Source organism: Notechis scutatus, chromosome 1 (genome assembly GCF_049901735.1).
Source record: "Notechis scutatus isolate UNSWTSFEM ecotype Mainland chromosome 1, rNotScu1.2, whole genome shotgun sequence".
In the NCBI taxonomy this organism is placed as follows: Eukaryota; Metazoa; Chordata; class Lepidosauria; order Squamata; family Elapidae; genus Notechis; species Notechis scutatus.
In genome coordinates, this window is record NC_142009.1 from 247,314,945 (window position 1) to 247,338,119 (window position 23,175).

A 23,175-nucleotide genomic window follows, 5' to 3' on the forward strand; every position below is an offset into this window, starting at 1 on the left:
ATACTAGAAAATGTTCTGGTTATGGAATACTTGAATATTCAAGCATGGGAGTTATCTCTTCTAAAAAGTTTTAATATCAAGCTGTAAAGATCATATTTAGCTTTTTTTTTCCAAATTGTATCTTGAAGAAATATTTCCATATCAACTTTCCTTTCAGATATCGCTTTTTTACTACAAATGAATGTTAGGAACATTTCATTTTCAACAGGGTGCTCTAAAATAATTTATTTTGTCTGTTGGTACTAATGTTTGTTTGTTTGTTTTTTAATAGATGGGAATTTGAAGACTCTGAAGAAGATCCAGTGACAAGCATCCCTTACCAACTTCAAAGATTGTTTGTTTTATTGCAGACCAGCAAAAAGAGAGCAATTGAAACTACAGATGTTACACGAAGCTTTGGATGGGATAGTAGTGAAGGTAATGATAATTAAATATTTGGTTAAATTATAATTATATTAGGACATATATTGTCTGATATTGTCTGTGTCCTGAATATCAGTTATGTACTTGATCAGGATATGAATGACTTTTACTTGGTCATATATTGAACAATCCCTTAGCATTCCTGTATAACTGGAGAAAGAAAAAAGCCACAGTTACGACATGCTGTCATATGACAGCATGTCGTAACTGGCTTTTTTCTTTAATGGCTTTTTTCAATTAATGGCATTCAAAAAGTAAGGATATCAGTAGGTAAGGATATCAGTAGGCTAAAATTGGCTTCTGCATTTATACTTATTTACATAGCTGTTGAGAATTTACTAATTTAATAAAGTTTGATAATCTATTCTTATTACAAAGCATTAACCAAAATTCACAGTTCATGATAACAGAACAATAAAAGTATAGGAAGATAATTTACAGTTCAATATTAGAAAAAAATTACTTGATAGTAAGAATTGTCTAAGAATAAACCAATTTGTCTATTACGATGGTGGACTTTTATTTTCTCCAAGCAGTTTGGAAGACATTTCTTTGAAGGTGGTTTAATGTGTTTTCCTGCACTAAGCAGAACTGATGGCCTAATTTATTGGTTCTATTATTTAGTTTACTTAAAGTTCAATATATCATGAAAAAGATGTTATACTACAGTTATGAATCCCTGTATTTTTTTTTTAAATGTTTGGAAATAATTGTGAGGATGGGCAAAATGAGAAAGGTAGAGAACGTTCAGTTCTAAAACTGGCAGTAAAATAAATTTAATGTAATGTGCTTTTGTAACTGGGCTAACGAATTGCTGTGATGGGATGTATGCCTGTTTTAATTAAATAAGATCACTTTTGTTTTATAATAGCATGGCAGCAGCATGATGTGCAGGAACTCTGTAGAGTTATGTTTGATGCTTTGGAACAAAAATGGAAACAAACGGAGCAGGTATAATATTTTTGGGGTGGTTCTTGTGGTAACGAGATAACAAGAAATAACAAATAATTATAACAGTTAATAAAACAATATTATACTTATCCTAGATTTAAAGGCTAGTTTTAAACATTGGGATGAAATGGAAAAATTGTGCATTGTTTATACAGAACCGTTGAATTTGAGGAATTCATTCTGTTTGCATTTTATATGAAATGTCATTATTTTGCAATATAATACTCTGGGAAGCATCTTTAAGTGGATTGTAGTCTCTTTCCATCAAGCAAGAGTTATGTGATCCTTCTAGAATTTGTATCTTACTTCATTTCAAGTTGGAGTCTCCTGGTAAAATCCCCTTTGCTCAGGAGCCATCCTAATTCTTTTGAGCTTATCTTTTTTTCCCCTCACAACCTTTAAAATTCAGTCTATCTTGTAAATATATATATATATATATATATATATATATATATATATATATATATATATATATATATATATATATATATATATATATATATATATATATATATATAATATATAAATATATAAATATAAATATATATATAAATATATAATATAAATATATAAATATAAATATATATATAAATATAAATATATTTTCTACCTCATCTTAATCATAATACGGAGCCCTTGCACAAAGACGTCTTTGCTCTTTATCTAAGGGTGTCTGAACCAGTCAGTAGACGGATATTTGGCTATTACCCACAAGTTTCTTAAAAAGCTGTTACTTGTGAGTCCTTTATATTCTTTAAATCTGTATATGGGTAGTCCTTGACATACAACCATTTGTTTAGTTATCATTCAAAGCTACCACAGTACTAAAAAAAGTGACTGGAGATGGGCCTAGATTCCTTGTGGCAATTCAGCATTGAATCTACCACATGACTCCTGCTTTTCCCTTTCTTGTATACAGTATATTCATTACTGTACTAATTGTCCACTGTTTCTTGTCCAGTTCAAGAATGTACCAAAAATATTTTGAAATCTATATATTTGATTAAATATATCTGCATAAGAAAAAGAACATTAAAATCATTTTATATATAAATATGGCTGTAAAAAAAGACTTAAAATGTGAAAACCATATGCATTTATAAATATATATGAAATTGATATGGGCTTTCAGTAGAATTAGGCATATATACTTTAATTGGAATAGAAATAAGCAGAATTGTCATTAAACCTGACTAAGACAAATTGGATAAATATCTGCCATGAATTTAGATTCAATTCTATTTTCACTTTTAAAAGTAACTGAAAACAGGCTGACATAATGAATAGCCAGAGCAATAGCAATGAAGTTTAAATATATTCTATCTATCTATCTATCTATCTATCTATCTATCTATCTTAAAAAATGCTATTAATTACCTTAAGGATGAAAGGCAGAATTTAGAATATATATTGTAATGTATTCTTTTGCAGTTTAGAATATGTAAGCCAATTCTTCAGGAAATAATCCTTCATAAAGGTAAACAAATTTGTTTTTGGAATATTGAAATATTTTTTCCTCAAATGCAGGCTGATCTCATAAATCAGCTCTACCAAGGCAAGCTGAAGGACTATGTAAGATGCCTGGAATGTGGCTATGAGAGCTGGAGAATTGATACTTACCTGGATATTCCATTGGTTATTCGACCTTATGGCGCCAATCAGGCGTTTGCTAGTGTGGTGTGTATGTTAAACTGAATGCTACTGTGTCTCTGTATAATAATGCTACAGTACTGTCACTTCTTTAAAGGTAAGCATCATCCTGGAAACTCTATCTTGGGTTGTCCGTCTTTGTGTAGTAGACCAGCTAGCAAGCTTTAGAAGACCCTTCAATGAGTCCTACTAGTGCATGTTTGGGAAAAGAAAAAGCAGTCAAGTTAACATGTGAAGTCTTAACATTACAGATGCAATAAAACAACACATGTTCTGCCTTTCTTATAGAAAAACATACTTTTGAAACATAATATGGGCTTTAGGTGAATTAATTCTGAAACTTGGTAAATATTACAGCAAATAGGAAAGGAATTCATATTGCTGTAATATTTACCAATAGTTTCAAAATAATTAATTCCAATAATTAATGAAATTAATAATTAATTACAATTCCCAAATAGGAAAGGAATTCCTATTTGGAATTCCAGATAGGCTTTTGGTTGGATTGGGGAAGGAGAACTTTAAGTTGACAGTATTAAGATGCTTCCGGAATATTCCCTAAAGTTCCAATAAACTATTGTGCATGCAGTTTGATACCAACTTCTGCGGTACTTGTATCTCTGACTGGATCCATATTGCCAAATCAGTAATTGAGCCTCCAGCCTCTCATATTAGCAGTTTTGCTTTATTTAGGATGCTTAGAGTAGGATAACCATTGATCATCTGTTTATAAGGGTTGATTACATTGACTAATGTAAGTGGGACAGGAAGGATAACTCTGAATTGAAAATAGATATGCTGATCAGTTTTCCTAACTCCCTTCCCATCATGGTACTATGTAAGCAACAAAGGATGGATTTTTAAAAAAATATCATGGTTCTCTGAATCAACCCTGATTCCTGTCGAAAACATGGCCACATTCATACAGTTTTCTGTCAATATTTTCAGAAGTTTGCCATTCCATTTTTCCTAGATCTGGGAAAGATTGATTGGCCCAATCACTTTATTATTAGCTGGCAATTATTAGCTGGCTTTGTCTCCAAGAGAGCTGGCATGCTTTGCAATCTGCATTTCTGAATTGTAATTTTTTTAAATGATATTCCTAAATTGATGCTTTTTACAGTGTATAACTTAAAATTTATTTGATTTTGTTTTACCAATAGCGTTTGTATGGTTCTAGTTTCAAAACAAGGTTTTATAGACAACTTTAAAAACAAGGGAATTATTATTTTTTTAAAAAATTACACTGATTACAGTGATGTAGCCTATTGAACAAATAAACCCAGAATTTCTTTGGTTGTCTGGTCTTCCAGTTGCTTTTTTTAAAAAACAAACAAACCAAGAATGTATATTTTATAATCTCAGTTAAGATACAAGATAGATATATAGATACCTAATAAAGTGTTCTAGTAGGTTTGTGTTGCCCAGATTTTCCCCCCAATAATTTCAATCCAAGCAAATTTGGTATTTTCTTGCCCAATTAGGCTTCTGCTCCTCACTTTTGCTCATCTTGAATATTTAGAGAGAGTTAGAGGTATTTTAAAATAAAATTACTGTTTTAAAAAGATTGTTAGGCCTAGCCAAAAAATGATGTAAAACAATCCAGCCAAAGTTCAGTTCTTTATTTGCACATGCCATTTAGACAGAATCTTGTCAGGCTAAACCTAAACTATTCTACCCTAATAGATATACCCTGGGAGATTCACATAGGCACATTCCATGCCAGACCACCAAGAGATAGCGAATTTGTAACTAGACAGGAAGTTGAAAAAATATCCTTGAAGAAGACAAAGAAAATCATTTTTGTACTGTTGCCAAGAAAATGACACTGACATGATAACACCAGAAGCCAAGGTCACCTTGAAATAATCTTTACTAACTAATCAGTTGCTAGATAGCAAGTGGAGTATGATAATCTTTTTGATTTTAAATGAACAGTTTGTAGAAACCTTTATGCTTTATTAAGTTTGATATGCTATGCAACTTAGCAGAATAGCAGATAGTATATTTTTATGTATATAACATCACTATAAAATGTTCCTTATAAGTAGAATATGTAGGGCCTTCATATTCTGATCAGTTTCTTGTTTTTAAATGGAAAATACTCTTGAGTAATGGGAGCTAGTTGGATAAAATGCTGTGTCAGTGTTGTCTTTCTATTGGTAAAATATTAAGGGCTGCTACCTTGACAAAGAAGCAGTTTTGTATATAAATAACATAGGATCCCACACACACACACAATATTCTAACTAAGGGGAAATCGCCTGATATCAAATACCTTTCAGATAGTCCTTGACTTATGACCATTTGAAGTTTTTGTGATGATAAATGAAAGGCCTTAAAGTAGGTCCCTGAAGTTATGGCCACTGCAGCACTCTGCGGGAGATCAAAATTTGGGCACTTGGCAGTTACAGTCATGGGGCCATCTATTTTCTCCCCACCTTTTGGTTGCTTAAAGTCTGCTGCCCTGGTCAGCCTTCACCATCTTCTTGCTGCCTTTGCTGACCAAAAATGTCTGACTTGGCCCTTTGTAAGGCAGCTGCTGACTGCACAAGGTTGTGCATGGCTATTTTCTCATAAGACCTGGGGAAGATAGCCTCATGTGGTCAACAGTTGCCTCACGAAGAGCCAGGCTGGCCATACCTTGTCAGAATCGGGAGCAAGAAGATGGCTAAGATCAGCTTGGGCTTTTCTACTTGCTGCCCCACAAGACAGGGAGTAGGGTAGACAAAGGAACAGAGATGTGAGAGATAGGCAGGTGGCAGGATTTGAAGAGGAGGCACTTAACCAAGGCTCAGGACTGGGAAGAACCAAGAGCAAAATAATTTCGATTGGGGTGGGTACTCACTTAATGACCCACAATTCTCAGTTAATGATGGCAGCCAGGAATAGTGGGATTTCTGTTACTAAGCAGTGTGGTCACATGACATCGCACTTTATGACAGTATTGCTTAGCGACAGAAATGCCACTCCCAATTGGGGTTATGAGTTGAGCAGTACCTGTATTATTTCTGTTCAGTTCTTGTTTAGTTCGGACAGTATTGTCTGTTTTCCTTACGATTATCCAAACATGAGACTCAGTATTATGTGCTGACTTATCTACTGTATTAATAATCTATTCATCTGATCCTCTAATTAGAAAAATATTTTAGTTATAGTTTTCAGTATTTGGGAACTATGGAGGATACTTTCTTTTGGAGAAAAGTCACCTGTTTCTAAATGGAATTCTCTGAAGGTGGTATCCTCCATTGATCCTCCATTAAAAAGGGTAAATAAGAATTTGACTCAGAACGAAATAATCATAATGGGATCAATACATGCGCTAATAGGGCTTGTGGAAGGGAATATAAAGCTCTTTTGATCTTGCTAGTGTGTTTCTGAGGGGACTTGCCACAGACATCACAATCCAAACTAGAGAATCTATGGAGGATACTACCTTGAAAGAATTCTAGTTAGAGGTAAGTGCTTTTCTATTTTTTTTAAATATAAAGAATGTTACTAATCTTTGTTGCTCCTACCCAAAAGTCAATCTGGTCATTGTTTCTGATTGTCACCACAAATATTTACAATTTCTAGTAGTAGTTTAAAGGAAATTTTTTATAATGAATTTCATTTACCGTATTGCCGGCGAGCGTATAAGACGACTTTTTGCCCCCGAAAAACATGCCTCCAAGTGGGGGGTCGTCTTACGCCCGGTATATCCACTGCCGGCTTTCGGATGCTTGTTGGACGCAGCGAAGGCGCCTCTGGCTTCCCGGATCCCCTGCGCCGCTTCCGCTTCATCCCGCTCGCCTCGCTCTGCCCGAGGCTGCAGCCTTCCTGCTCTTCCCATGGCCCCTGGCACTCCGCCCTGCCGCTGCAGCCGGGATTTCTGGAGGCGTTTCCGGTGGTGGTGGGGGTCGTCTTATCACGCGGGTCGTCTTATACGCCGCAAACGGTAGATATATTTAGTTATTTCCTGCTGACTCTTCAAAATAGATCTTGAGGTGTTTTTTTAACTATGATGCCCAAGGGCCCATGTACTCATAAAATGGAATATTTTGATACTTGTTTTTAAGACTGCTGACAAGATAATTAAAAAAAACCTAGACTCAAGGCTCTTTGCAGACTCTGAATTGCTGCTTTGTAGTTAAAAAAATGTAATCAATGACATAAACCACAAAACTCATCCTTGGTCCCCCTGAGATCATTAGAAACCACACTTGAATTATTTTGGAGTTTTGCCCCAAATTCCAAATGTGATGTCTGAAAATACATTCTGCTATATGAAATGCCAATGAAAACAGCTCAAGAAAGAACCTATATTACCATGATTTTTCTTTTAGTTCTAGGTTGTTTGAAAATGGTTCAACAAAGTTGAATTGGGGTGGGAATTAAACCCCACACAGATTCAAGCTCAAACCTCATGTTTTCCCCATGACAGACTGCAAATTGCATTAAACATGAGGAATTGCAAAATAATATACACTAAGCCATCTTTAATGAGCTAGAACCCTTGTAAAAATATATCCGGCAGTCATCCAGCAACTCATCATTATTTTGCCTTGAATACCTTAGCTGCAGAAGAAACACAGTAGACCTTTTATATTTTAAAATATTGCTCTGCTGCATTAAATATTCTTACCTACATATTTAACTTGAATATTTTATCCTTGAACTTGAAAAAATAATCTTCCAGATGTTTATAAAGTTAACTTGCTCTAGGTTGCTTTAATCTTAAATGTACATTTAATCTTAAATGTAGGATTGAAATACATTTATTTGTCATTTGCATTTAAATGTCATCTTAGAAAAGATAGGACCCTTTATTTAATATTTAATAATATTTAATTATTCTGATCAATAGGAGTTTAAAGTACCCTTTTTAGATTAGTAGAAGCCATAAAAAGTCAGCTTCACAGAAGAGTATAATTTAGAAGAGTAAAAGTCCACACAAGTCCTTTAATCATGTTGATAATATTCAGGTTAAACCAAAGTACAAACCAAGGTATATCATCATTTTAGTACTTCTTGTTTTCATGCTACATAAAATAATCAGCCCAAATCATAAGAATTAATCAGCTTCAGAATAAGCAACAGGAGTTATTGATCTATGATACAATAAGGTTAGCCTTGTATACGAATTTAATCTGACAGATACTAAACAATCTAATCGCCTAAAAAATTATCTAGAACAAAGGTTACAAAAAACTTTCCAGCTTTGGAAATATATTTGTGTAAATAATTTAAAATGTTATAGTCCTTGACTTATGACCACAATTGGCACCTGAACATCTTTCACTAAGCAATGCTGTAGTTAATACAATTGTGCTCAGCTTTACAACTTTTTTTTGCTGTGGTTTCTAAAAGAACTACATGATTGTGAAGTAAATCTGGCTTCCCCCATTGACTTTGCTTGTTGAAAACCCTCTGTGAGGATCACAAATGATGATCATGTGATTTTGGGAAACTGCAACTGTCGTAAAAAATGTGCCAGTTGCCAAGCACTTGAATTTTGATCACATGATTTGAAGGATGCTGTGGAGGTTGTAAGTGGAAGAATTAGTCGTAACTCACTTTTTGCAGCACCATCATAATTTTGAACAGTCTGGTCCTAAGTCAAGAACTATTTGTAATTGCCCTAAGAACACATTGTTAAGCATATTTAGATCTAATCTAAAAGGAGACCTACTAGACTTTCAAAGTGCCATTTTGAATATCAGAAAAATGGTAGAACTAAGATGAAATTACAAATAGCCAGAAGTAGTAAATCTTATCTAACAAGATAAGATTTATAACAGTGTTAAGCCAAAATTTCTAAACTTTAGCTTGTTGAACGCACGATGATTGCTTTCTTCACAATGCTTGCTTTATACTTTAACGGTATGGCAGTTTTAAAGCATTTCAAAAGGATGTTCAGAAAGACCTGTCCTGAAAGTTTTAAAATCCTCCAAAGCCACTTTACTTTTCTGTCATCTCAGCTATTTTATCTACATGCATGAGGGAATTGGGGGGGGAGAGAAAGAATTTTTTTTGAAGCAGCAATAGCTGTCGTGAGTATAAAGGAGGGCAGAGGAAAGATCAAATAATTGACATTGATCAGATAAATAAGACATAAGTCCAGGCCAAGACTGTGGAGATAAAAGAGGGAGGAAGAGAAGCACATTCAGACTTGTAAGGTTCTCTAACTACAGTATAACTATCCTAAGAGCAATAGGTTTAGGTCTTCATGGTGTCTGTTTCTTACTCTGCTCTAGGGCTGACACGCACTGACTTTTCAGAGAATACAGATACTATAACAATTTTTTTTTAAAAAAACTCCTTGTTTCTATCAACAATTTCTAAGATGATCTGTTGCATTACAATAGTTTGTGTAAATTTATAAGACAATAAAGACTGTGTTAATGTTGCATTTTGCTCTTGTAATTAAATCATTATCGCTGTTAGTTGAATACTGTTTCCCATTAAGTTTTTTTTTTTGTGGGGATGTCTTCTCTACCAATACGTCTGCCACTAATTCCACTGATTTTCCAATGGGACTAATTTCAATTAATATGATCTGCAGGTGAGAGCAATACAGCAAGTTGGATCTGACTGGTTGCGCTTGATTTGAGTATATAAATACTTGATCCTGACTGTATATTTATAGAGATTATTTCATGGACTATTAAGAATATAAAACTAAAAGAATTAAACTATATATTTTGTAATTATAAAATTACAAAGCTTCTAGAAATAAAAAATACCAGAATGAAAAGATTATTAAGAACTATGTAAATATGTTTTTAAATGTGATCTGTAAAAAGATTAAAATACTTGGTTTAATTTTCTCCTTGGTAAGCAATAAAGCCATTACCATTCATGGATTTTTATCTAGTTTTAGAATATCTTTAGGAGCATCACTTCTTTTTTTCTATATATAATATAGCACAGTATGGTTCCTTGTTGACTTGCACATCACACAGAGCTTACATAAATTTCACATGCCTATTTTTTCAGTCATTCACGTCATTTACTTAATTAAAAATATATAGGTTTTGCTTTGTTTATCCCAATATTTCTAGAAAAAAAAGAAAATGTTATGGTATGCATAACTTCAGAATTGTAATTAGCACATTTCCTCTAAAATATGTAAGTCATACTTATAATCAAAATTTCTACAGTATGTGTAAGAAATGTGAATGTTGTCTTTAGATTTCAGTATGTGTAATGTGGAGGCCAAACTTCAAATTGACATGCACTTTAGAATTTTCAGTAGCAACCCCTTTTGATAAAAAAAATATTTTGCAAAAAAGTTTTTTTTCCCATTCCATGGTTTTTAGATAAAGTATGCATTTTCTAGATTTTTTTTGTTTTAAAGAGCAATCATAGCAAATTATAGCAGCATGTTACTTTTTTCTTCAGCCTCATGACCACCATCCCACCTCTGCTCCACCATTGGAGTTAGGAGCTTTTTTAAAAAGTATCTTCTGTTTCAGCAGTGACAGAATTCTTACCCATGTGATAAAGTGAGGGCTGTAAATGTTTTGTTTTGTTTGTTCTTAGTGCTTCTCTGAGCTCTCAGAAATGGAGGGAAAAGGGGTGAATTGGAGGCTTTTTGAAGACCTTCCCCTATCCTTGATCTCCTCCCAAAGTGGGATCCATCAAACAACATGCTTTAGATAGTAGTCTTATAAGCTGTGCACCAGTCATTTTGCAATTGGTGAGTCTTCTGCCCAGCTAAGCCCCCTTTTATTTATTTAGACTCCAGAGAACAACTGTTGATGAGACAAATTGAGTTACAGGATTTTATTTTATTTTTTAAAAATAACATTTGCCTTGAAATTTACACAGTGATAACAGGCTATTGCTGTGTCTGTTTTAACCTTTGTGGGCAAAGGTTCTTATGTAGGTTGTGAACCTGGTTTCCTCTCAACTTTCACATTTATCTGGTTCAGTGTCTTAATAGTTTTGAATATCTGAGTTTAATTTAGACCAACACTAAATTTTCTTCACCATATTCATTAGTATCTTTGATATAACTGATTACTATTCGAATTTATTTTCATTATTAAAAAGATTTGTTATGAAAAAAATGGGTTATTGCATTGAAATCTAGATGGACATTTTGTTAAGTGCTTTTTGCAAAATATTCAAAATATTCCAGTCACTTTTAAGCTTTGCAAGATAGTAAATTACATATTTAAAGGATTTTTCAAATATTTTAATATCCTTTAAGCATCCGTTTTTCAGGCATTTTTACTGATAAAATGATTTTAAAAAATACAAAAATGCTAAAAAAAAGCCATGAATCTTCCAAACATATATTTTACAAACCTGATAAGGATAAGCAGTATTGGCCTAATACCAAAAGGAATACTTTGGTGTAAAAAGGTAAGCTTTTCTATAGAGAAGCTTCTGGAAATATTTCTTTCTTGATATCTCTCTCTCTCTCTCTCTCTCTCTCTCTCTCTCTCTCTCTCACACACACACACACACACACACACACACACACACAATCCTTGGTACTCCCTGAGCAGTGCTAAAAAGGAGTGAGGTTTGCTATCTATCTATATACCCTTGACTTCTCAATGTTGGTCGGGATGTTATTTTCTCCTTGATTAGACTGTTGTTTACTGCTTGTTTGGTATTAATCCTGGTGTTAATTCCTGTTTATCTGGGGTTTGATTGCTGGTAAGGAGGTGTTATGATCTTTTTGTTTCCTTTTTAGCTTTTGCCTCCCTTGTATGGTATGCATCACTTGTTTATCTTGTTTATCTCTATGTGCTTATTCATAGCTGATTTGTCTGAATACCAGGCTTCCCAGAATTCCCCAGTGTTTTTGGATTTAGCTTTGTCTAGGATGCTCAACTGCAACTATGCTTAAATTGGCCATGTGTTATGATTTCATCATGATGTCTGATTGCTAGTGTTCCTGGATGTACCCTGCTAGTCTTCTACCTGTCTGTCCAACATAATGGCACTCTTTTGATTTACTTAAAATGTTTTGGAGGGCTTTAGTTGGCTCGCATGTTAGGATGCAATGTGGTTGTAAATAGTCTATAAATAGTCTGTTGGTTGTTTCTGAGTTGTTTTTGATGTTTGGCAATGTTAATCCTTTTTATAGCTTGCATTGACTGTTGTTGTGGTTTGAGTGGTCACGCTCTACTTGATAAAGTTTCATGGGTGTCCATTTTCTTGAAAGATGTTGCATAGGCACTCTTTTTCCTTTTCTAGTGTTCTAGGTTGCTACAGTGCATTTGTGCTTGTCCCACAGCTCCTCTTGTGGAAGGTTGGGTTGTTACTTTGGTATTTGAGCACTTTGATAGTGTGGATGATTTTTTTGATAGACTTCTGTTTCTAATCTGCCATTATATCCTCTGCTGATAAGGATATCCAAGAAAAGTAGTTATTGTTTTCTTCTTCCCTTGTGAGTTTTATTTCTTTTAAGATTCTGTTGATTGTTTCATGTGTCTCTTCATTCTTTTTTATTATGAAAAAGTGCAATGTATAGTACATACTGGATTCATATTTTTGTTGGAAATACTATAGTTTCTAGATGCTGAAGTTTCTATTATGGGTCCTGTGAGTGGTAATTCTATTGGTGTTTTTCTGATTTGTTGTCTATGCTTGTCCATAAAATTGAAAATAGGTGGTGAAACAGAGGTTGATGAAGTCCATGATCCTGGCTATTTCAAACTTAATGTATTTGCTTAGGTTGGGTGTGTTGTGTAGTGCTGCTGCCATGGATTTTTATCACTAGTTCTGTGTCTGTGGATGTAAAATGTTCTGTGACATCAACTGAAACCATAATCTTGACTTGTTCTATATTAGCCCTTTGATTTTCTGAAGATAGTATAATGGGGAGTTGATAGAATATTTCTTTCCCTGCCTCATCACAGATAGTATGGATGTTCTAAAGGTGACATTAGGAGAAAATGACATGCTAAACAGACCTCTACATGTAGCTGAGTTTCAAGCCAGGTAGGGTTTTATAGAAAAGTACTAAGACCTTGAATTGAGTTTAGTAAAGCATAAGAAATGAGTCAAGTTCTTTTGGTAAGAGCAAGATATATTCTCAAGTCATATTTTATAGGGAAATCAGTTGTACTTAATGAAACTTGTACAGAGAAATACATTCAGAACTTAAAGGTTAAGTTTTCAGATTAATGTGGAAATATTTTCTAGAGCAGATAGAATTTTAGTAACTAAAAATTACTAAATATCATAAAGAACTTGTTCCCATTAAAATAAGCCAGCTTTAAATCAAGTGGCTGAGGATATGGAACTGATGGATAGATTACTGCCTATGCCACTGCGATTTAATGTGATGTGCAAGATAACATATTTTGCTTTCAATCATTTATATTACAATATCTAAACATCGGAACCATCAATTATTTAATAAATAATATTTTATGGATCACGATTTGGCTGCTTACTGAAGGGAAAATATAAAATAACTTGACACTTGTTAGATACTTTTCTTCACTGTCTTGTGTTATAAAATTCAAGAATGTTTGATGTCGAGTGATTAAATATTGTATAGTGTGTAAAGCTGGTCTTTTAAAAATTTCTGATTAGGAGGAAGCTTTACATGCTTTTATTCAGCCTGAGATCCTTGATGGTGCCAATCAATATTTCTGTGAACGATGCAAGAAGAAATGTGATGCGAGAAAGGTAAACACATTTTAACCTAAATAATAAGGTGGGTGTATTAACATATATGAAACGCAATTAATCATTGACAATTGGTTTCCCTTTGTATCTTGCAGGGTTTGCGATTCTTGCATTTTCCTTATTTGCTGACCTTGCAGTTAAAAAGATTTGATTTTGATTATACCACTATGCATAGGATAAAACTTAATGACCGTATGACATTTCCTGAAGAGCTAGATATGGGCTCATTCATTGATATTGAAGATGAGGTAATAATCAGTATTTACTTGAATTATGTTTTAAGAAATACCTTAATTGTTTCTAAATTATAAACTTATTTCATATCAGATTAATTTGAAATTTATTCATAGAATAGGATCAACTGTTGTGGTATTGCCTTTTCTTTCCCCTTTCAAACTTCTTAAATGTAAAACCTAGACTTTGTTTGTGACTGCTACGCATACAGACAGACACACATGCAATAGTGCAAGGTACCAAGCAATAAGGAGAAAACGCAGGCCTTTATATTTCCTGAAGTGGTGTGTATTCTTGCTGTGTATTTGTAAAATATGCTCATCTCTAAGTATTAGTGTGTAGTAAGAGAGAACATATGAATCCATTCATAGATGAACTAAATAAGTCTGTAGCATACTTTTACAAAGGAATTTAATTATCATGTTGTATACAGATATGCAGTGTTGACTCTGCTTTACAATTTCAGTTATTTTGTGAGACAATTTTGTCTTTAATTAGATAATTATTGTGTATAAATCCTTGTTTATAAACTAATACTTATGACTTGTTTTAAGAAGTCTCCTCAAACAGAGAGTTGCACTGATAGTGGAGCAGAGAATGAAGGCAGTTGTCACAGTGATCAGATGAGTAATGACTTTTCTAATGACGATGGCATTGATGAAGGAATATGTCTTGAAAACAATAGTGCTGCTGAAAGAATTTCAAAAGTTGTCAGTGAAAAGGTACCTTATATAATTTTATGCTATTTCAATATGCCTTTTAAAGGTAACATTATTGCATTGTTACATTGTTAAGATTATTACTATGTATTGTACAAAGTAACACAAAATATTGTTTGCCTTACCAAAACTTGTCAGTAAATTGATAGTGCAACGTTAACTGATTTTTCCAGTTAATTGCAAAATAATCTGAGGGGAGGCTATTAAAGCTAAAAAAACAACCCCATGGCCACATACAAGTAATTATCGACTTACAACAGTTCATTTAGTGACCATTCAAAGTTACAACAGCACAGTTTTTTCCTGAAAGCCATCACTCTGGTAAACAAATAATTCCCTCAACCCTGTTCAACTATTACAGAGTCTGCACTACTATTACTGTTAATCTTGTCGTCACTCCTTATCACCCATCCCCTCCCACTTGTGACTGTATGACTGTAACTTTGTCGCTTGTATACTTATGATTTATATTGACTGTTTTCTAGTATGATTTGATTGCTTATTGTACCCTATGACTATCATTAAGTGTCGTACCTTATGATTCTCGACTCTTGATAAATGTATTTTTTCTTTTATGTATATTGAGAGTATTTACACCAAGACAAATTCCTTGTGTGTCCAATCACACTTAGCCAATAAAAGTATTCTATCTTATCTATTTTTCACACTTACGACTGTTAGAACTTCCCTATGGTCACATAATCAAAATTCAAATGCTTGGCAATTGGTTCATATTTATGACGGTTGCAGTGTCCCAGAGTCATGTGATCATCTTTTGTGACCTTCTGACAAACAAAGTCAATGGGGAAGCCAAATTCACATCACAATCGCATTATTAAACAAATGCAAGTATTCACTTAACTCTGGCAAGAAAAGTCGTTAAATGGGGCAAACTCACTTAAGAAATGTGTCATTTAGCAACATAAATTTTGGGCTCAATTGTGGTCGTGACTGAAGAACTACCTGTAGTAGAGATAGCTTTATGTCAATTGTCTGTCTGTCTGTCTGTCTGACAGACAACTAGCTATCTTACAAGAGACATTTTACCAGTACCATAATGAGAACATGAATTACATGATTTTAAAATAATGAATGTCAATAGCTGTTCTCATCGGTAGGAAAATTTTCTAATATAGCAGCAGTTATTTTGCCTAATTGCAGGAAAAGGAAAATAGTGTCAGCTAACAATTCCCAGCAAGGGAAAAAACAAATGTAATATGGAACGTTGGTTTTCATAGCCATATCCAACTTGCTGAAATACATTCTGTGGCCAATTGCTATTGGTGATAGTACCATAGCAAGATGCTGCTTAAAATACAAAAGAGATGTCAAGAAATAAAAATGAACAGATATTATTAGAAGTAATAATATAAATAATAAATGAGCAGGAAATATTAGAATTAGAGTGATTTGTGGGGATAATTTAATATTTAATTTTTATAAAAGTTGTTACATATTCTTATAAATGTTCAGATTTGTTCTGTTTGTTTTGCTTCTTGTTGGGAGCTAGTTATTTCACAAAATGTGAATGCAGTGAATATGCTCTGATATAAATAGGACAAGGAACAAGATATCCTTTTAAATGTTAGTATTAACATTTGCGGGTTTAGGTACAAAACAAAAGGTATGAGATATGAATAGTATGAAAAATACTTAGTAAGAATTAAAAAAAATATTAATTTGAATGATAGAAATATTTTCTGACCAATCTGTATTTTCTATTTTCTCTATTGTACAGAATTCATTACTATATGAATTATTTTCTGTTATGGTTCATTCGGGAAGTGCAGCTGGCGGTCACTATTATGCATGCATAAAATCCTTTAGTGATGATCAGTGGTACAGTTTCAATGATCAACACGTTAGCAAGGTATGTAGTTATAGTGATCCCAACAAGGATCTTGAATGCCTGTAATGAAATAAAACAGCATATAGATTTAAATCTAAGCTGCATGCAGATTTTAAAAACGGCATCAACATGTCCAACAGTGGCCAGGTCAGGAAACAGATTTCTTGATAATGGCTGAAAATCAGCTTTTATTGAAATAGGCTCTAATAACAGATTCTTGAAAACCTAACTAGATGTTCCTTTTCCTCTCGCTTATACTCCAGGGAGCTTAAAGTCAGTTTGTATTTCTTCCTAATGTTTTCTTTATTTTGGTGGGGTGGGGGGTAAAGACATATTTTTGTAACAGTCACTGCATGGTTTTCCAGGCTCATCTCTCTGGCTTTAGCATGGCTAAAGGAAGGGAGAAAAAAATAAGCAGGCAGATTGAGAACAAAACATGTTAATTAACTGTTGAAGGAAAGGAAGGGGGAAATGGAATATTCTTCAGAAAGGAAACTTTGCTGATTGGTATATATTATAATGGTTGCACATATAATGTCTTGCTTATTTTATATAAAGCTTCCACTTTGTCCTAACCTACATAGTATATTGCTGTTTTATTTAATAACTATACATACTTCTAAAGGACTCCATATTACTCTTCTATCACTCAGGAAATGGAAGAAGGTAATGCTGCTGTAATGCAGATGGCATGACTTTAAATTAAATAATAAAACTTAAAACTCTTTAAAGGTCAAATTCATGTAAAGAATTTCATGAGATTTTGCCTTTTTGTGGGAGGCTACCCATTGTTCAACATTGCAATATTCTGTTTTCTTTTACTCTGCTTAGTTCACAGAGAAATATGATTTCCATGTAGATCTTGCTTATGTTTCCTGGAATATTATATAATATGCAATTCACTTAAATTAATGTGTATTACCTTAATTTTCCAATTAGATAACTCATGAAGACATTAAGAAAACTTATGGTGGATCTTCTGGAAGCCGTGGCTACTACTCCAGTGCTTTTGCAAGGTAGTCGATTGTACTTCTGTAGCTGATTAATTTTGCCCTTTTAATGAATTAATACAATTATTTTTTAGTGAATAATTAGTGGCTATATATATTGCACATTCATAAATGATTCTGGTTGATTTACAATGTGTTAGGAATATAAGTCACCTAACAGATATTTGGGTTAGAAATATATAAACCAGGATAAACATTTTAATACTGTATCTTTAAGAGCATGCTAAAAACTGCAATTGGGTGTGGTTTCTCAAACGGCCATAAGATGGAGACAGAAACTTGGGTTGTTTAGTCTTAGTCTCAGAAGAGAGTGTGAGTAAGTCTCTGTTTCCTTCTATCGGAAAGTATTGGCGTTCCTCCATTTTTCCTAATTGACTGATATTCATGGATTTAATGTAAGTCTGATACTGAACTGTTTTTGACACTGGACTTTGTTACTGGATTATCCCTGGTTTGAAAACTGACTGATTTACCTGTGAATGACTTTGGATTGCCTATTTTGGACTTTGCTTAATGTTTCTGGAAGTAAAAACCTACATTTACTGTACAGTGTATCTGTGTGCTGTTTGTGTGTATTATTCAAACACTACTCTCAAATACGTCTCCCTGTATGCGCTCATTCTCCTAACGGGGAATTACCTCAACACAATGCAAATATATAAATTTTTAAAACCCTATATACAGTTATTTTAAAACTAGAAGCATAAAATCCATAAATACCTTGACATTTGTTCAAAACAAGGAATAGAAAGTATCTCACATGTTGAAAGCAGTATTCAATCCATAGCACAGGGTTGGGGGTGCCTTCATTTTTGAAGACCCACAGCAGATTGACAGGCTTTGAGAAAAGCAGGTATCATCCTGGCAACTCTGATCAGAATGGCAGTTGGAAGAGCTCCAGCTGTACCAAACCAAGAGTGATCGGTTCTGCCTCAGGAAGTTAGCCTTAAGGAGCAGATATATTGTAGCCAAAACTAGTCCAGCTGCATTTATAAGTAGCCTGGTGTAGCACCTATAAATGCGCTTCTGTTTTCATTATCTAACATTATCCTTGATTATTTGGCACTTTTGAAATGGCAACTGTGCTTTTATCATACTGTGAAAAGTGAGGCTCCAGATCTTCTGCCTTGACAAATGCAATGTAACTCATTTGAAGCAGAGGACTCTTGTACCTTTAAGACTTATTCTTTGAGGTTTATAGAAATACTTCTGGATTTGTATGTATTTTAACATGCAAGATATAAATACTGTTTTTTGTTTTTTTTATATCACTCCAATAGCTCGACAAATGCATATATGCTTATATATAGACTAAAGGATACAACTAGAAATGCAAGTAAGTACGCATTCCATTATTTACAGGTTGATTATGGTTTTAATGATATTTCTGATGTGATTGAATCACCTCATTTCTATAAAATCTAGCTAGATTGCTTTTCTTTTCTTGAGAGGAGAAAAGTTAATCAAATTAATGGGAGACATATATAGGTTTTTTTTTCTCTGAATTTGATGGCATGCTGCACGAAATAGTTTTTTGAACATGGATTTGGAATGCTGGTAAAATGACTGTTGGAAAGGTATTGGTTCAGATTAGCTGTTTTTGAAGAAAGAGTAAAGCAGTGTTTTGTTTACTAAATCTGATGCACTGAACTAAAAATTTTATTGTTTGATATGTGAGGGGCATATTTTTACAAGTAAGTAGTTAATGTACATGAAAATGCATATTATGTAGACTATTCATAAAGTGTGTGTGTATGTGTATAAGTAAAAGGGAATAAGTGGGTCCATTTTAGCAGTGGATCAATTTCACAAATACTCCTAGACAACATTCCATAAGGCAGGGGTCCCCAAAATTTTGGTTCTGTGGACTGGTGGAGGCTGCTGCTGTGGCGAAGGGGAATGGTTTCATTCATGCAACCTAAATGCTGCACATTCACAAATTAAGGTCACCCACTGCTTTGACAGATCATTTCCCAACAGGTCGTGGCCCAGTAGGTCGTGGCCCTTATGCGTAATTTAAAGTAAGATTAAGTTACAAAATAACAAAATACTTCAAAACCAAGTATTTTTTTTTAAAAAAACCTCTCATTCTTATTGCATTATTGCATTGGTAGAGTTCTTAGAAGTCAATGAATATCCAGAGCATATTAAACAATTAGTAGAAAAAGAAAAGGAACTGGAAGAACAAGAAAAGAGGCAGCGTGAAATAGAACGTAATACTTGCAAGGTATGTTTTGGCACATTCTACCTCAAAAAACATTTGCTTAGAGCAAAATGAGCAGATGATTTTATACATATTGATAGATGGAGAAAACTGCTTATTAAACAAGATTTATTTTAAGCTTGATGGAGAATATTAAGTTTCTGACTTTCAGCAATGGTTCAGTTTATGATTATATGTTGCTTTGGCATAACACAGTAAGCCACAGTAAGCAAATATTTCATATAATATTTCACTTGATATGGATTAAAATTTAAAAATATTTTTTCTTTTATACTTTTTGATGTAGTTTTGAAATTTTGAAAATACTAGGTAAAGTAACAATACATATTCTTGGGATTTTGCTATGTGTTGAAATGTGTTTCATTTCTTCATGTCACCTTTTGAACAGAATCATGTGTATTGTTTATTCATTGATACAGTATTAACTGTGAGATACAATTTGTTGTATTTGAAAGAGTCTTTGAAATGTAAAAGCATATAAGATGATTATGTTTTCCAGATCTTTTTACTTTTAATTGTTGAATATGTCTTTTCTAATAAAAGTGTTCATGCACAAAACATTGTAATTCTTTTATTAAATTAGAACTACTATGTACATTGAAAAATAAGTTTGATATTTTTTCTGTTAATGGCAATTACAGATAAAATTATTCTGTATGCATCCTGTAAAACAAATAATGATGGAAAATAAACTGGAAGTTCATAAAGATAAGACTCTGAAGGAAGCTGTGGAGCTGGCTTATAAGGTACAATATTTTATAGAATAATTGCTAAATTGATCAAGCTCTCAAGGACTACATGAAACTCCACTGTATACATGGGGTTCTTTGATGTCATTTATCTGCTTATTGTTGGTTTTCTGTTTGCATTGGACAATAATAGAATGGTTATTTGTTATTAATAGAAAGATATTGGTTATTTGAGTTATAAACCAAGTTATAAAAATCATTAAATAAATGTTTTTTAAGTATTTAATCTTACTGTAGCTGCTGTTGATATTCTTTATTAATTGAAAGCCATAACAAACCCATTGTAATAAAGGTGTTGGATTAGTATTTGAACTAGAGGGAAGGGAGGATACAAATATAACAAAATTATTACATTTGTGGCAATTGTGCCAAAGAATCTTGCCAGATCACATATTAGTGGACAGTAAAGATAATGTGGGTATTATTTTTGGATTAGTGGCCATGCATGTAGTTCTTAGATTTTATTTTTTATTTGTTAATAAACATGACATGTCTGCAGTTGAAATTAGAATGTTTTGCTTTAATTTGGACTGAACACTTCAACAGCATTTCAATAACAATATTTTTCACTTTTGTATGGGTTATAGATAATGGATTTAGAAGAGGCAGTTCCTTTGAATTGCTGTCGTCTTGTTAAATATGATGAGTTCCATGATTATTTGGAACGATCTTATGAAGGAGAAGATGACACTGCAATGGGAATCTTGCTTGGTGGTGTTAAATCGACCTACATGTTTGATCTTCTTCTGGAAACCAGACAACCTGATCAGTCTTTCCAATGTTACAAACCTGGTGGTAAATGATACTTTATAAAATTGTGATTTTATTAATGCAAAACAAAATTATTTTTGATAATCATACATTATAGCATGTATGTTATAGTACATATATTATCTTTAAACTGAGTATTTATGAGGCAAGTGTTCTTTTTAACTTTTTTTGCCATGTGTGATATCTTCTTCGTGATTTATATTTATTATTTTGGCAGAAGTCATGGTAAAGGTTCATGTTGTTGACCTAAAACAGGACACAGTGGCTCCTCCAATTAGTGTCCGTGCATATTTGAACCAAACAGTTACAGAATTCAAGTATCTAATTTCAAAGGTAAATATCTTACACTTTATTCTTTTTTTCTGAGTTTTTCTTTAGAGTATTAAAAGTGCTCATTTTATCTTGCTTTTCCTGTTACTGTAGGCTGTACATTTACCTGCTGAAACAATGCGTGTTGTTTTGGAACGTTGCTATAATGATTTGCGTCTTCTCAATGTGGCTAACAAAACACTTAAAGCTGAAGGCTTTTTTAGGAGCAATAAAGTAAGATATTTTTTCTTTAGTTTTCTTTCAAAGTATAAATATAAATATTGTATTAATTCAGATTTTCTGCAAAAACATAATTATTTTTACAAAATAATTTCCAGTAATAAGTTTACTATATGTCAGAGAGACAATAGAGTTAATATAATTTATTTGTTCAATCAATTTCTTGATTTACAGATAAGTCATATTTATCCGTAGTTTATGTGCTAAAGATTTTTCCTCGTAGATTTACTTTTTTTTTTCATTTTAGGTATTCATTGAAAGTTCAGATTCTCAAGATAGACAGCTGCCGTTTACAGATTCGCAGTTATGGAAACTCCTAGATCGCCATGCAAATACAATCAGACTGTATGTTTCATTACCAGAACAGTCTCCTGGATTACTGTTCAGAAGGACAATATTTCAAAAGGCGAGTGGAGATTCAGGCAATTTAGATGCAAATTGTGAAGCAGGGAAAGGATTTTTATCTAATACAAAATCTGTAGAAGCTATCCTAGAAGAGAGCACTGAAAAACTTAAAACCTTGTCCTTACAGCAACAGCAGCAGGAAGGAGATAATGGTGACAGCAGCAGGAGCACAGAGGCCAGTGACTTTGAAAATATCGAATCTCCTTCCAATGAGGCAGATTCATCAGCATCAACAGAAAACCAGGAACTTGAAAACCAAATACAGGTTTCTGATACAGATAATTTCCAGTCGGAGGAACGGTCAGATTCCGATTTGAACAATGACAGGAGCACAAGTTCAGTGGACAGTGATATTCTTAGTTCCAGCCACAGCAGTGACACATTATGCAATGTTGATAATGCCGCTATATCCTTGGCGAATGGACTTGATTCACACAGCATAACAAGCAGTAGGCGATCCAAAGCCAATGAAGGGAAAAAGGAAACATGGGATACGGCTGAAGAGGACTCTGGAACCGACAGTGAATATGATGAAAGTGGGAAAAGCAGAGCAGAAGCTCAATTTATGTACTTCAAAGCAGAGCCTTACATTGCAGAAGAAGGTTCAGGAGAGGGGCAGAAATGTACGTATGAAATACGGTAATGTGCAAGATGTTTTTCTAGAAACATAGATTGCTTGTTTATTTATTTATATCTATATATGTTGTATACATTCCCACGAAATAGGTTTATACATGCAGGCTTGCTGTTTGTTTGCATAAAATGAAAGGTGGTTCTAGATGCTTAGATGTAGATACTCCTTGATTTATCACCACAACTGGGACTGGAATTTAAGGTACTAAGTGATGCAGTTATTAATTAAATAATGTGGTTGTTAAGTGAATCAGTTTATTAAGTGAACCATGCAGCCAGTAAACAAATACTGCTTCTCCCATTGAGTTTACTTGCTGGAAGCTGACTGGGAAGGTCACAGATCATGATCACATGACCACAGGGTGCTGCA

General features: G+C 33.5%; 1 protein-coding gene across 20 annotated transcripts in view; it reads left to right on the plus strand.

Annotated features, from left to right (window-relative positions):
• USP47 (ubiquitin specific peptidase 47) overlaps positions 1 to 23,175 on the plus strand; it is a 55,013-nt gene that overhangs the window by 18,630 nt on the left and 13,208 nt on the right. For 8 of the 20 annotated variants that reach the window (XM_087950972.1, XM_087950963.1, XM_087950965.1 and 5 more), the window contains 15 exons: positions 272 to 417; positions 1,295 to 1,374; positions 2,902 to 3,051; positions 13,567 to 13,662; positions 13,758 to 13,910; positions 14,451 to 14,618; positions 16,354 to 16,485; positions 17,404 to 17,480; positions 18,755 to 18,810; positions 19,589 to 19,701; positions 20,340 to 20,444; positions 21,035 to 21,242; positions 21,436 to 21,551; positions 21,642 to 21,761; positions 22,015 to 22,795. In XM_087950972.1, coding sequence (XP_087807098.1) covers positions 272 to 417; positions 1,295 to 1,374; positions 2,902 to 3,051; positions 13,567 to 13,662; positions 13,758 to 13,910; positions 14,451 to 14,618; positions 16,354 to 16,485; positions 17,404 to 17,480; positions 18,755 to 18,810; positions 19,589 to 19,701; positions 20,340 to 20,444; positions 21,035 to 21,242; positions 21,436 to 21,551; positions 21,642 to 21,761; positions 22,015 to 22,795 — 2,501 coding nt within the window. The remainder of the gene's footprint in view (positions 1 to 271; positions 418 to 1,294; positions 1,375 to 2,901; positions 3,052 to 13,566; positions 13,663 to 13,757; positions 13,911 to 14,450; positions 14,619 to 16,353; positions 16,486 to 17,403; positions 17,481 to 18,754; positions 18,811 to 19,588; positions 19,702 to 20,339; positions 20,445 to 21,034; positions 21,243 to 21,435; positions 21,552 to 21,641; positions 21,762 to 22,014; positions 22,796 to 23,175) is intronic. The other 12 variants (XM_087950973.1, XM_087950964.1, XM_087950967.1 and 9 more) reach the window with 3 other exon arrangements.